Source organism: Mirounga leonina, unplaced genomic scaffold, assembly GCF_011800145.1.
Source record: "Mirounga leonina isolate KUSES-001 unplaced genomic scaffold, KU_Mleo_1.0 Mir_151, whole genome shotgun sequence".
Taxonomy (NCBI): Eukaryota; Metazoa; Chordata; class Mammalia; order Carnivora; family Phocidae; genus Mirounga; species Mirounga leonina.
This window is the reverse complement of record NW_023270377.1, coordinates 87,576,305-87,591,823: the sequence shown is the minus strand read 5'-3', so window position 1 is coordinate 87,591,823 and position 15,519 is coordinate 87,576,305. Positions and strand designations below refer to the sequence as shown.

General features: G+C 34.2%; 1 protein-coding gene across 1 annotated transcript in view; it reads right to left on the bottom strand.

The window, feature by feature from the left end:
* Window positions 1–2,038: 2,038 nt before the first annotated feature.
* Window positions 2,039–15,519, bottom strand: part of LRP1B (LDL receptor related protein 1B) — a 1,834,834-nt gene continuing 1,821,353 nt past the window's right edge. The window contains exons 88-91 of the mRNA XM_035008121.1: window positions 10,018–10,108; window positions 8,505–8,649; window positions 4,891–4,989; window positions 2,039–3,413 (exon numbers count right to left, since the gene is read on the bottom strand). Coding sequence (XP_034864012.1) covers window positions 3,273–3,413; window positions 4,891–4,989; window positions 8,505–8,649; window positions 10,018–10,108 — 476 coding nt within the window. The 3' untranslated portion in view covers window positions 2,039–3,272. The remainder of the gene's footprint in view (window positions 3,414–4,890; window positions 4,990–8,504; window positions 8,650–10,017; window positions 10,109–15,519) is intronic.

Sequence of the window (15,519 nt, the reverse complement as noted above, 5' to 3'; positions counted from 1 at the left end):
ATAGGCATTTTACTAATACCAAATTTCTATACCTCATGCATCATCAGTATTAAAAACTTAAAGACTTGGGAGGGAGCACCATGATTTTGATGCTGAGGGGCTTTTTTCTTTCTTTCTTTTTTTTTTTTCTTTTTTTGACTTAGCTGTTTCAGGTGAGAGTTTTTTAATAATGGAAGGCAGAACACAGCCCTAGATCATTTGTCCTTAATAAGTGCAATTTTTTCCCCAGAAGAAATTTGGCAGTCTATAGACATTTTGGTTGTTGCAACTTTGGGTGGTATTAGTAATATCTAATGGGTAGAAGGCAGAGATCCTGCTAAATATCCTTCCCTAAAAGGACAATAAAGAACTAACTGGGCCCAAATGTCTAGAAAACCCCTACTTTAGAAGAATAGTCTTTTGGGTAGGAAGGAGAATTTACCATGAAATATTCATTTTTAGAAAATATGTTCCATCAAATCTTGAAGGAAAGTTTTAGGAAGTATTTTGGTGATTGCATTTATAAAGGATGGTCACCGTGGAGGAGAATTATACACCTGAATTTCTAGTATTTATATGAGTTTTTGCATAAGAGTATTGAAATAGAAAGAGCTAGAGCTATATAAATAAATTTAAGTAGTTGAAAAAATATCTTTGTCCTGTGAAGACTGAAGGCAAAATAATTGCAAAAAGAAAGACTATGAACTCTGATGGGGACTTGAGTGCACCAGCATGGGATGGTGAAGCATACTGTGGACATAAGGACCCTGATAATGTAGATGGGACCTCAGGGTTAAAAAGTATATCCCGAACTCTCTCAAGTATGGTTTTCATCAAAGCCCTAGTGAAAAAATAGGCCATTGTGCCAGACTCTGGGTGTTAGTTGTCTGTGTATCATAAATGATACGCTAGATATTTATACCACTGTTAACTGTATCAAGATCATCTCAATCTGTAGGTTCTGTTTCCTTCGAATAATAATTTCAGTTACATTTGTAAAGCTCTGATATAAAAAGGCCACTTTACATAATATAACTCAATGATAGCTCCAGTAAATCAGAGCCTCCTGTATTTCCTTCTCCAGGCTGATACTCCAGGTCGGTATACCGATAACCATTCCACTTACAAAATAATGCCTAAATAGCATCTCATGCAATCTGAGTTTTCCATAAAGTACACTTTCTGAGAATGGGAAAGGCAGGAAGAGCTTTGGTTTATTTCAACACAATTGTCACACTACTGTGTCTATAACCTACCTCTCTTTCTACTGCAATATAAGAATCCATAATAAGCAATGTAAGATGGGGGAAAAATATGAAGCAAGGAAAATGTTTCTGCTCCAAGAAGAGAGAAAATGCTTTCTCTATTGTGCTTTTAAAAGTGATGCAATGAAATCAATCTAACCCAGAAAATATGCTCTAAGGATATAACAAAAATTACGTCTCATGTTTACTAAAATAGTTTCCTAGGGATATTACAGTCCACAAATAAAAGAATTTTCTTAGTTTTAAAAACTACCCAACACAAGTTCTTAAATATGTAGAATTTCATTTAAATAAGTCAGCCAACAATTTTTTATAAAGTATTTAACACTTCATTGTAGAAACATAGGCAAAATGACTATTATAACCAAATGAAAAATACTGTTCAATTTAAAAAATGTACTTAAACAAGAACCTGAAAAAGTTTATGATATGCATAACATTGTTCAAGCAAAATTGCACTAGTATTACATAAATCAATAGTTTATAAAGGCCTCAATATGGCAAAGTTTAGAAATAGGTAGTATGCATGCACATAGTACAACAAAAAGTCTCTTTATAAAACAGCAGTTTTTTTTTTTTTTTTTTTTTTAATGCTTGTACAAAGGGATAAAGAGCAACCACAAACATATTTCATCTGTTAGGTTAATACATTATGACAGCTAAAAGTCAGTCATGTCTATCAGAGGAACAAAAAGCCCTCCATACCTTGTGAATAAATCTTTTGTGCCTTTAAAGATATCTGTATAAAAATGCTATCCTTTTTTATACAACTTAAATAAATCGTACTTATTTCAGTCAAAATTTGAAAACAAACAAACAAACAAGTGAATGGGGTCCATGTGTTTTGCATAACCAAAAGAAACCAGAGTACCAGAGTAACTGGTCAGCATTTATACTCTCCACCTTTGATTATGGACAGATAATTGTTCTTCTATATCCTGGAAAGTCCTTTAAGAATATATTTTGAATAGGGCAAATATTGGATTAGTCATACTGTATATTGAAACTCTTTACCAACTACTCTATACTATAACGGTTGTTTTGCCTCTTCCTCCTGACCTAGCAAAGAGAATGCATTCACATAATTGAAATTCTGTCATCAATTTGTGTGCTTATGTATTATTGTTCAGTGTTCTGCGTGGTAAGGGGTTGGGTTAAGCTTCCACAAAATGCACATGACTAGGAAGAACTTCCTAAGGCATACGTACCCAATGCCCTGTTGTGCTCTAGGCTGGCTATTTACCTCAGGACTGAGGGAGAACAAAAGGTCTTATCCCATAGCAAGTGTGGTCTTTCCACTTATGGTTATATTTTTGCTATGTTCTACCACCTAAATACAACTATTGTTTACAGGGTGTATATGTTTAGTATATCACATAGAGTCCACTAAATTTTGGCAAATGTGGTTGTAGGTATTCATGCAAATTATTAATTGTATATATTTTTAAAAGTTTTTCCTCAAAATTTTCATCTATCACTTGGCAATCTAAGGCTAATTTCAAAGCAGGTGATGCTGGAATTGTGAGGGCTAGATATTTTCAGCAGTCTGAATCAATCTTAATGTGCACAAACAAGAGAGTTGACCATTCAATCATTCTTCCATCAGTTTAAATGGAAAAGTAAAATGACATTGTATTATAGCTTTCAGACCATATAATGAAAAAGTGCAGAGATTCTCTTTGTTGATTAAGTAGAACCAAAAAAGTTCATATAAAATAGATTGCTCATATTCACACTACAAAGGAATATGTTGTTTTTAATTTTTAACAAATCCAAAGGTGAATCATATCAGCAGCATTGTTGTAAATTGTATTGTAGTGCAGTTCTTTTTCATAAAAATACCATACAAATGGTCAATCAATAGTCATCAGCAAAAAGTAAAACCCAGAAAACTCAGAAAACGATTAACCAGGAGAAAGATAAAGAAGGAGGTAATGCTGATGCCAAAACAAGTATAATACTGTTGGAATATACAAAAGTAATCCTTATATTTTATACATTTATACAGCATATAAAAGGTATCACTGATTATGCCACTGTCTCTCTTATCCCAATTTCTATTTTCTTTGGAAGCAGTTCTTTCCTTTCATCAACACTTCCTAAGGAGTTTCGACAGTTTTGCCCATCCATATATAGTTTTGCATACACCGGATTGGAGTAATTTGTTGGCTGAAGGAGAAAAAAAAAAAATAGAGAAATTCAATTTTTATCATCAATTCTGACCACATTAGTTATTTTCTAGGATGTCTATCTTTCAATGTGAACCACATTTATATGCAACACATTTAATTTTCTAAATAGTAATTACATAAATGTAATTGCAATTCTGTTTACAGGCTTTAGTTGACTTTTGTGCGGTATTGGATAAAAACATAATTGTACGTTTTTCAGGTAACTGGTGAATCTAAGTGGAGCTTTGACATAAAAGTAAAAGCCCGAGGATATCTTTGTGAAGACAGTATTCACTGAGATTACTTAAAAGCATAAAACATTAAACCAAATCATCTTATTTCCAGTCCGTGTGCTTGCCACCTTATCGCCAGAGCAGTGGCAGGAAATACGTGTTTACAGAAAGTCATCTAATTGCTTGAGGCTTATAATTTTTTCAATATGAAGTTAAAAACAGGAAAACAAAGAAAATAATAGTAAAATACATTGGTGGAATAGACTTTAAAATAAAGACAATATTTTTGCTTCAAACAAGTTATATGTATTTATTATTGTAAATACTTTCGGACTCTTCCAAGGATTTGAAGTTCATAGTTAGCGTAATTTTCATAGATACCTAGAGCACTTTGAAGTAGAATCGAGACATGCAGAAGTGATCTCTTCCAGTTGAAAACATGCAATGTTTATCATTTTATTAATTGTAACTTAACCCAAGAAGTTACTGCCTAGTTTTTGTTTAGTTTTGTTTTTGTCTTCCCAAATGCAGAACACTAAATCTTAGTTCTGACAAAGAAACATATAATCTTTGAGCCATGCAAATGAGACAAACATGATAAAAAATGAGAATGAAAAACAGCTGATGTGAGAGAGGTACAAAGGAGAACATACTCATCCCCAGGAATCTTTATACCCTTATTTTTATCCCTCTTCCATCTACCATAAACCATGTAACTTAAGACTGAGTACCTTCCTCTAGAAACTAGTTACTTAATAAAAAAAAAATTTTTAAGAGGGGTCTCATTAGACCATTTCTAATTTCTCAATATGATGCCACATTTTGTAGTATATTTTTATTTAAGTGGACATCAAACTTGTAAATACTAAACAAAATATCTTAATAGGAAATGAATAAAACCAAACATGAATTTAAGTTTAAATTTTTCAGTTTAAATTTTTGGCTAGAGATTTCTAAGAATAGCAAAAACTCATTTTTATTGTTAAAGTGCTGTGACATTTTCAAAATCAGCAGAAGAGATATTTCTACTTACTAGCTTGTCTAAAATGATAACATGTTTTCTTTGTAATCTTGCATAAGCGGGACATCTAACATAAGCCTCAGGTTTTAATACTGTTTTGAAATCTCTTGTTAATTAAAAACTCAATTCAAGACATCCCTTATCTAAGTCCAGCCATCATCTTTCATTGCGAGGGGTTCTGTGATGGAATGGATATGGAATAATGAATTTTCTTCTCTCACCCCAGCAGTTAGTGGTCCTTTCAAATCAGAGTTTAGGTAGATGGGAGGCGCTGTGTGCGGAAGCTTGAAAGCACTGGACCCTCCCCCTATATACCTGGCCTGTATGTAAACAGAGAATTTTAGTTTCCGATCTAATATCATGGAACGATTTTCATTGACATAAACTCATATTAAGTCATAAAAATAGCATAAAAATAGCATAAAAATACTCATTAGCCCTGGGGCACAAACAGTGTGTTCATCGTAGCTTTAATAGATTAAGAAAAAAATATAAATATTGGATCTGTGCTTCTTAAGTAGACATTTCTGTTATGTACAGCTTACTGATAGACACGCCATGCATCAAGACACCTCCATACATTTCCATTTATTTAACTTCATCCTTCCCAAAGAAATCCTATCTTTGCTAACTACTCTGTGAAAAATATACTAGACTCCCCCACTTAAGGTTTTGTCCCTTTGAAAAGTTCTGACAGTAGCCCATTTTGAACACTCAAATATCTGACTGCTTCTTTTTATTTATTTGTTTATTCATGAGAGTCAGAGAGAGAGAGAGAGAGAGAGACAGAGGCAGAGGGAGAAGCAGGCTCCCCGCTGAGCAGGGAGCCCGATGCGGGGCTCGATCCCACGATCCCGGGATCATGACCTGAGCCGAAGGCAGACGCGTAACCATCTGAGCCACCCAGGCGCCCCTGACTGCTTCTAATTAAAGATTCATCACCACTCTATATTTAAAAAAATTTAAAAGTGTTACATTAAAAAAAAAAAAATCTGGGGGCGCCTGAGTGGCTCAGTCGTTAAGCGTCTGCCTTCGGCTCAGGTCATGATCCCAGGATCGTGGGATCGAGCCCCGCATCGGGCTCCCTGCTCAGCGGGGAGCCTGCTTCTCCCTCTCCCACTCCCCCTGCTTGTGTTCCCTCTCTCACTGTGTCTCTCTCTGTCAAATAGATAAATAAAACCTTTAAAAATAAAATAAAATAAAATCTTAAAAAAAAAATCTGTATTTTGGAAATTTGACTCTCCAAATGAATTACTAATTAAACTAGTTCACTAAGTCTCCGTGCAAGAACACTGACTTTAGATTTTCTTGGGTTTAAGGGCAGAATTAGCCAATCTGGTACAGTCATATTCGGGATAGAGTACTTATTAGTGACCCCAAATGGGGGAAAAAACTAGGCAAAAATTTGAAGACCATAAAAAATTAATGTACAAATTTGAAGTAAATTAAAGGTGAGTTGAAAAAAAAATAACTATCAACTCTTAACAATGAATAATCACAAAGTTGGGGATAAGGGCAAGGGTCTCAGAAAAAGATTTTTTTTTTTTTTTAAAGATTTTATTTATTTATTTATTTGACAGAGACAGCGAGAGAGGGAACACAAGCAGGGGGAATGGGAGAGGGAGAAGCAGGCTTCCCACCAAGCAGGGAGCCCGATGCGGGACTCGATCCCAGGACCCTGGGATCATGACCTGAGCTGAAGGCAGTCGCTTAACCAACTGAGCCACCCAGGCGCCCCTAGAAAAAGATTTTAAATATAAAATCAGGTCAATATTGCCTCTTCATTTTCCCCCATAAGGACCTCATTGAAAAAATATTGAAAATAATCTAAGTAAAATTTGAGATGAATTTGGAGATAAAACCAGTAAATACTAATTTCCTTTTTTTGAAATCTTCAAACTGTTCTGTGATTGCCTCCATAGTCAAATCTTTTTTATTAACTTTACTTACTGTTTCAGTTATTTTGACTAGAAGATATGATTGAAGTATAAATTTTATCCATTTTGAAAATAATGAAAATGCTCTATAAAATCCTTTTCGTGTGTGATGCAATTTTCATTTGATCACATCATGACTATATCAAACCATCATAACTCAGCAAATACTCTATGAAAAACATTTGGTCATTAAGGTTGCTTCGGTGTGGTCCTCTTCTTTCTAAAATTGTTTATACCTATTAGGACTAGTTGTGTCTCTTGCAGTTACTTCTTAGGCAGTAATTCATATTTACATTTCAAAAATCAGAAGCAAGCTAGACTCAGCCATCTAAGTCACATTAATGTAATTTTGGTCAATCAGTCAGCAAATTGGTAAATAAATATTTATTGAATGTTATGTGCAAAGTACATTAAAAGTATATCTGAGGGGCACTGAAGCATAGTTTTATCTTCCTAGAGTAAATGTGGAAAAAATTTTAAATGGAGTACTAAAAAGCTATTTTCTTTAAGTAACCCAAATTGGCTTAATTCTATCACTAGAAATAAAAATGATGAGGAAAATGAGAACTCTCCTTATGAAAAGTGTATAAAGTATGTCCTCATCAGTTCATATTATACTTACAATGTACTTTCTCCTAAGAAAAATTCAAAGAATATGAGAAGTCTATTATTTATCTTCTTCATAGATAAATTATGAAATAACAATGTGCATAATATATAGAGTCTTCCATTTTTAAGTAGAAAACACTGAAACTTAGGTTTCTAGGATTTATTTCATGAACAATTTCAAATGTAGGAGTTAATTAGTGAATTAATGATTAATAATAAGTATAAATTTACTTCTAATTAGGAAAAAAGTCACTACAATATTCTCTGATAGTGTAAAAATTTATACACGCACTAATAATTGATTCCTTTTCAGAGAAATAAATATTTGACCATCGATTTCAGGCTCAGATAGTCTGGCCATGGATTCAGAACTAGCCTGAATGTATGGGACCCTATTCAACATCTTTGGGAACAGCTGTTGCTATGAGCGCAAACCCATTTGGACATAGATGGTGATTATTTACAATGTAAAGGTGCATTTTGGACAAAGCATCTTTAGTATATCAGAAAATAAATTAGCTATTCAATAAATGAATGAGTAAGCTAAGAAAAATCATTCCGTAATAGCAAATTGATGTTCTTAACTCATAGTAGAATAGTCTATCATTACCGTACAAAATATGAAGATAATACAGTGTAGTGAATCTTTGCAAGTTTACTTTATCTGGATAATTGTATCATTTATCTATTTCTCTTAAAAGCTGCTAACCTGAGCATACAATGATAAGAATAGAAACTTTACCAAAAGAGTTAGATTTTTAGGCTGTGTGTATCAACAACATGACTCAAATCGATAGGAAGGCTATTATAGTAGAAAAATATTTTTCAAAAGTAATTTGATTACAAACAAATCCAAGGGCACAGCTTAGCTGAATCAATGAAACACTACTGGAAATAAAATACTTATTTTGACAATGAAGTACTGCACTCTTTTTATTATTAAAAAATAAATCAGACAGTATTTTTATGCTAGGCTGTATATTTAGATATGCCAACATTTCAACACATTTGAGTAAAACATTATTTTAAGTAAACTATACATGTTTATAAACTCAATGAATGAATACGTATGTATTTTCCAAAACATGTTATCTTAACTTCATGCTTTAGGTGAATGCAAGCCATAATTTTATTTTTTTCTTTAAAAGAGACTATAACATTCAATGCATCCTAAAGTTCTTCACTGTAACTTCAGATAAAAAGAAATGCTGATAAAATTCAGGACTATATTACAGATAAATGACTCAGGAATGTTAGTGCTTACTGTCCATCATCTTAAAACATATTACCTTTGTTGCATCTATCATAAAACCAGGATCTAAAAGACCTCCATCGTTGTGATCATGATCCACCTCATACATGTTATAAGATGGATTCCCAATTTCTACATTGATTCCTCCGTTGATAATAGGCTGTCTTCTAATAGTTTTTGTCCTAGGATATGTGAACATTAACGTAAGTGTAAACTGTCTCAATATTCCAATCATGATACATAAAGCTATCATATTTGTAGGTTTACTGACTTACTTTAACATAACTCACAGAGTTCATAAATAAAAGTGCATTAAAAATAAGTATTTATCAAGTCATAGAAGAACCAAAAAAGTCTTAATGTGATAAGTTAGTTATTTCCCCAAATTACTTAGATTTGACAGCAAAAAATGCACTTGGAACATATTCCTCTTAAATAGCTGATACGTTAGTTGAAACTGAATATTCACTAATTCGTTATTTCTTAAATTAACCTTTACCCTTTATTTCTGAAAACTATGACTAAAAAGTAGTGATAAAGAATCTTTGAAATAAATTGTTTTCTTTTTTTTTTGTTTAATTTATTTATTTGACAGAAAGAGAGAGAGAGAGAGCAGAAACGGGGGGAGGGGCAGAGGGAGAGGGAGAAGCAGGCTTCCCACTGAGCAGGGACTCAATCCCAGGACCCCAGGATCATGACCTGAGCTGAAGGCAGATGCTTAACCAACTGAGCCACCCAGGCACCCCTGAAATAGATTGTTTTCAATCCCCAAGTCATCCTTTTTTAAAAAACTGACTCACAGACACTTGGTTCCAGATAATAACCCTACAGACAACCTACTCCTTCCAGATCTCTATAACTGCATATTCACATAAATTGAAAAATCACACTTCCAGGAATATATAACATAAACCAATGCAGAATTTGTGAATGAAATGCACAAGTTGTGATACATAATACATATTCAGTATCATTGTACTGATATTACTAATCTTACACATTAAGATAATAGGATGCACTTCAGAGACTCTTGCTGTTTCATGGAAAAACTACCAAAAATGTAAAATTCTACTGAAATTTTAATTAATATGTGCCCTTGTTAGTTTTGTTAGAATATATAAATGGAGCCATTCCATCAACATAACAAGGGAGACAAGAGTTCTGAATTATACTCACTTTAAAATGAAATAGAAGGATAAAATAGTTCGAAAACAAGATTTTGCAGTTGGAATAACTAAATCATGTTTTTAAGAATTAAAAAACTTAAGGGCGCCTGGGTGGCTCAGTTGGTTAAGCGACTGCCTTCAGCTCAGGTCATGATCCTGGAGTCCCAGGATCGAGTCCCACATCGGGCTCCCTGCTCAGCAGGGAGTCTGCTTTTCCCTCTGACCCTCTTCCCTCTGGTGCTATCTCTCATTCTCTCTCTCAAATAAATAAATAAAATCTTTAAAAAAAAAAGAATTAAAAAAATTAAAAGGAAAAACACTATGTTTTTGTAACTCTGTATGTAATTTATTTACCGACCTTTTGTCTAAACCATTGAATCTTACCTTCTTTTTCTTTTACAAAGCACTAAACCAATTACTAAGGTGGTTATCAAAGTCACCAGGAGGACTAGCGGCACAATGATAGCGATGCTTCCTGAAAAAGAAATGCATGAATAGGTGAACACATAAATAAAGTGATTTAAAGAGTGATATAACTGAATACTTTACTATACCAAATCATTTGACCATTGATGTAATGAAAAGTAAGGCTCAGGCCAAATGTCTATATTCTTAGTTCATAACTCTGTTACTGAAAAATCACTCTCCTATTAAATACTTGATCTGCTGGAAATGTTTCTTTAGATATCTTTCATTTATGTGTTGCAGTTAAATACCTTGAGGTTAGAAATGCTGATTTCTTTGTCAGTCTGAGTCTGATTCTCACTATACACATTTACTTGCAATGATGTAAGTAAGTACATGTTGGTAACTTATTGTAAATCAATGGTGACTGAACACACATTTACATAGTTCCACTGGTTACAATCCCACCTTTACTTTTGTTCCTTTAGCTATAAATATTCTCTGTCAGTGAGTAATTGTGGCAAATGCAGCCTGGTCAAATAGAAGGACATCAGAGTTGGATTCAGATAGACAGAGCCTGAATATCACTTCCACGACTTACTTAGAATAAGCCCTTGGATAGGTTATTTCAAACATGAGGCTCATGCTCCTCACCAATAAAACAGAGACAAGGAGACCTACTACACAGGGCTATTAATTTGGTTCAACAGAATAGGGGGGTGGGGAGGCAAAGGGGATTCTCTTTCTTAAGTTCCATTCCAGAATAATTTCAGCAAAATAAACCTGAGGGTTTGGCTTATATTATAAATGTCCATTTTCACATTTTTCCATGTATTTACAAAAATTATCTTAGGTTGTATCACTTATCTTCAAAATGGAATAGAAGATCTATGGAAGAGATCTCCAAGAGTGGTCAGAGAAACTGGGTCTTAGTTTTTATGCATCTGAGCATAGGGGAGAAACAAAATGGAGGAGAACCTGTATTTCTGCCTTGGCAATAAGAGCATCCATTCCACCACCTCCCCCCGGCCCCCGCAGAGGAAGGAGAGAATACCCCTTTGCTGGTAATGTGATCTACAGGAGAATACACCTACAGTTATGTCATGCAGGAAGAGAACTGAGAAGGTTGCTTAATAACAAGAGAGTATTAAGTAGTTCTATCAAGTCCCTAATGTTAACTTTTCCAACAGATAAATATCTAGTGCCTATGACACAAAGACTTTTGTCCCTTTAGAATAAGCATCTGGTTGATTCTGTTGAGTCAGCAAAAAACTAAAGCAAGTGAACCTCAAAACTAATTGAAATATTTTGTGGGGATCTTGAATGGCTCAAGAATGAAATATTAGGAATTAGTAAGTATATAAACTTTCCTCTGCAAATACACATGCATGTAAAAATACTGTGGTAGAAATGAATGGTAATATTTAGCATAATAAGCAGCTCCTAAGGGTTACAAAATAGTAATACAGATCAGTTTTGACAGAAGTTTAGACAGAAGATATCTGTGTGACATAGTCCATACTGGAGATTGCTTACCAAAATACCAAAAAGCCTTTATTAAGGAAATATCATGTATAAAATAATCTTCTAATTTGGAACTTTAAAAATCATTTGTTTAAAATAACCAAATAACTACCTTTTCCATGCAAGAAAAAAAAAAGGGACTTGCCTTATTTAGTCAGTTTCTAAAATGTAAAGCTCATTCTATTATTTCGTGTTTTTACCAGGACTATACAACTTAGCGAGTTTGATATTATATTACCTTCTTGGTTTGGGGAAAGTGAACCTTATATGAATGTGTAATTTATTAGTAATTAAAGAAAGTAGAGAATCTGGCACCTTGGATAGTAATTAACATTTATTCACAAATTTTTAAATACCAGTGAACAGCTTGGTCTCTTCATAAACTATGACTTCAACTGACTGATCATGACTTTATAAATACCCCTACTTCATTATTTTTCTTTTTTCCCCTAAAATTTGTGGTAAATTGATAGATATAAAATACCAATTCTGGTCTTAGGGTATATAGTTACTTTCCCTTCACTGCCAATTGTATATTATTAAAAAAAAAAGATTTTATTTGTTCTATATAGTTTCTTTTATTCTTATATAAGGTAGAAATGCTGTTATGTATACATGCTAAAAAACTTACCAATCTCCATCTTTTTCTTTCTCCCATCTGTAATGGCAATTCCAGTTCCTTACATTGCAGCACTTTAAGAGCCTAGACTTCTAAATTGTTTATATAACCAATTAAGGTAACTGCAATAATGCTTAGGATAGCCAATAAATAATGCAGGTGGCAATTGGGCAAGTTTTTAAAATTGGATTTTATAAAATTTTTATATCAAATGGAACAATTGGTAACAACATATATTTTTAAAAGAATTAGAAGACAGATATTTATCAAAATAAGTAGAATATATAGCAGTAAATATATTTTAACATATATCAATCAAAGGTTACTGCAGGTGATTTTTTTTTTAGCTTTAACTTATTGGTGGATTGTTTAAACTGATTTTTTAAAAAGATTTTATTTATTATTTGACAGAGAGAGAGAGTGAGCACAAGCAGGGGAAGCAGCAGGCAGAGGGAGAAGCAGGCTTCCCGCTGAGCAAGGAGCCCGATGCTAGACTCAATCCCAGGACCTGGGATCATGACTTGAGCCAAAGGAAGACGCTTAACTGACTGAGCCACCCAGGTGCCCCTAAACTGATATTTAAAAAAGCACGTTCTGTACTTACTAAAGATGGAGAGGATATCTTGACATCTTGATAAACTTGTCACATAAAATCCAAGTCTTTCTTTGCAACATTGTTCTGAAGCCTCATTACACAATACTTTTCTGTTAGAAGGGACGGTGTTATCAAATTGTTAGGTTGAAGAGACCCTTCCGCTGGGAGAGGCAGGAAAGCTCAGCAGTTGAGATTATAGACTGTGGAGCCAGGCTGTCTTTGTCCAAACCTCAGCTTACTAGCAACGTATCCTTGGGCAAATTAATTATCTTTGTCTCAGTTCACACATCCATAAAATGAGAGTCATCATTAATATGACCTCATAGTAATGTAAATAGGATTGTTTATCATGTAGAAAATATAACATACATGTTTATTAAATACTTAAAAATATATATTGCCATAGCACTATGCTTGAGTAGGGGAAGGTGGTGAGATCATTTTGGGACATGCTGAACTTGAGCTTCCCATGGAATACAGATGATATAGACATTGCCATAGATATGGATATAGCAATTGTGCAATGGGATCTATGTCTCAAACTCAGGAGACAAACCAGGATCAGAATAGAAATGTAGGGGTAATCAACATAGAGTTGGTAAGTGAGGTCAAGAATTATGGACCACCATGAAGAGTGTGTATAGTGTAAGTGGAGAATGCGTTGCCCAGAAGAGACAGGGAAAACATATCTCACAAAGAAGAAAGTTGCTTCAAGAGGTAAGAAAGGAACCAGAAAAATTCAGTGTCGGGCGCCTGGGTGGCTCAGTTGGTTAAGCGACTGCCTTCGGCTCAGGTCATGATCCCGGAATCCCCGGATCGAGTCCCACATCGGGCTCCCTGCTCGGTGGGGAGTCTGCTTCTCCCTCTGACCCTCCCCCTCTCATGCTCTCTGTCTCCCATTCTCTCTCTCAGATAAATAAATAAAATCTTAAAAAAAAAAAAAAAGAAAAATTCAGTGTCATGGAAGTCAGAGGAAGAGGACCTTTGTTTATTGGTTGAATTTATAGTGGAAAAATATAAATATTAAACATGCCATTACAATGAATCTCTTTTGATATGTTGCTATGTATTCTGCTCTTAAATTCATGTTCACATATATGCATAAATGTGAATGTAGATATGTTTTTGTGATTAGGATGTTTTCTCTTAAGCATTGTGATGAACTGTAATTTTAAAAGTCATCAAGAAAATATCCTCACTTTGTGTCACTCTCCCTCTTGTCCCCTGATGCCAGCACACTGGCCTTTCAAGACCTTGAGCATCTCGAACTCTTTCCTGTTCCAGCGTTTTTGTACCTACTGTCCCTTGTGTTTGAAATACCTTCAGCCTCTTCTCTTTCTAATCCTTCAAATCTCAGCTTCTGTATCATCACTCAGAGAAATCACTCCTGACCTCAGTTCTCACCTGCTATTCTCTATTTTTGCTTCTTTTTGTTTTTTTGCCTACTTCACAGAACCAATCAAAACTTATTTTATAAATCTGCACATTTACTCATTTGTTTGCTTCCTTGCTTTATTGCTGTTTACCCTTCTATAACCTCAGCTTCAAACAAGAGGCACTGTCTCACTCACTGACTTGTCTCTGGGATCTCATTCAGTACTTGACACTTAGTTGAGGCTTGATAAATATTTGCTTTGGGAGAATTAGGACAAAAGCATTATTTTGTTGCATGTTTCAGTTATCTCTCTGTATTTGCAAATTATTGGTTCCTTGGTATCACATAATTAGTGTTTTTTTTCTATTTTAAAACAAGATGGCATAAAAGAGATAAGGGCAAAATAGGAGAAGAGGAAACAACTCCCTAACAGATATCACATCTCTGTTGTCACTGTACTAAAATATAGCATCTCAATATTACTGCCTCACAAATGCTGAGTATATTCTTATCCTCTTTAATTTTAGCAAATATGAACAGCATAATTCAAACATTGAGCATTCACTCCCTTAGAACTTTAGGTAAAATTTAAATAGAAGTACCCAAGGAATATTTTATCATATTTAATTTAAAACTGTTCAAAATAACTTCAGAAGAGTCAGACTAGCTTTTTTTTAAGTGGAACCTCAGAGAACATGCTAGGATAATAGATCTGTTTAATTCCACAGGCTGATCTCTTGGATACTTTAAACAGCAACGACCAGAAAACATCAGTATGAGTACTCAGAGATGATTAAGAAAGTTGTGCATCAATTAGAAAGGTAAATCTCCATGCCAGCTGACAGTAGTCAGGCCAACAGAAGCAGTGTATTCTTTATTATTCCAAGGTCTGATGATCAAGGAATGCTTCATTGTTAATGGAAATGCAGATCTGAACATTGCTAAAGTATCTATCTTTCTCACTGGGCAGATGATTTCTCTCCAAGTTTGGGGAACATTTGACAACCATTCAAAACTACTGGGCTTTACCTTAGGTAGGATTAGTTTAACTACCTTTTTTCCTTCTTCCAGAGTTATTGAGGCAAGTTGCTCTAAGCATAAATGTCTGATGATAAGTGCCTTTTAATAGTATCATTATGTGGTCAACTTTGCTCAAATTTAAGAAAATTTGACATTTACATAGCTAATAGCCCTTTCAGTGTGCATCGATACTTCCATTAAACTTAATGACTTTAAATTAGTGATGGGAGGAAGGACATCAGAATCTTTGGGAAAAAGGTTACAAATACTTGCAACTCTTCTGTTTGATAGTCTTTATTTTAGAACTGCTGTATGTAATTAGAGGCATTTGCCTTATAATGGAGCTTT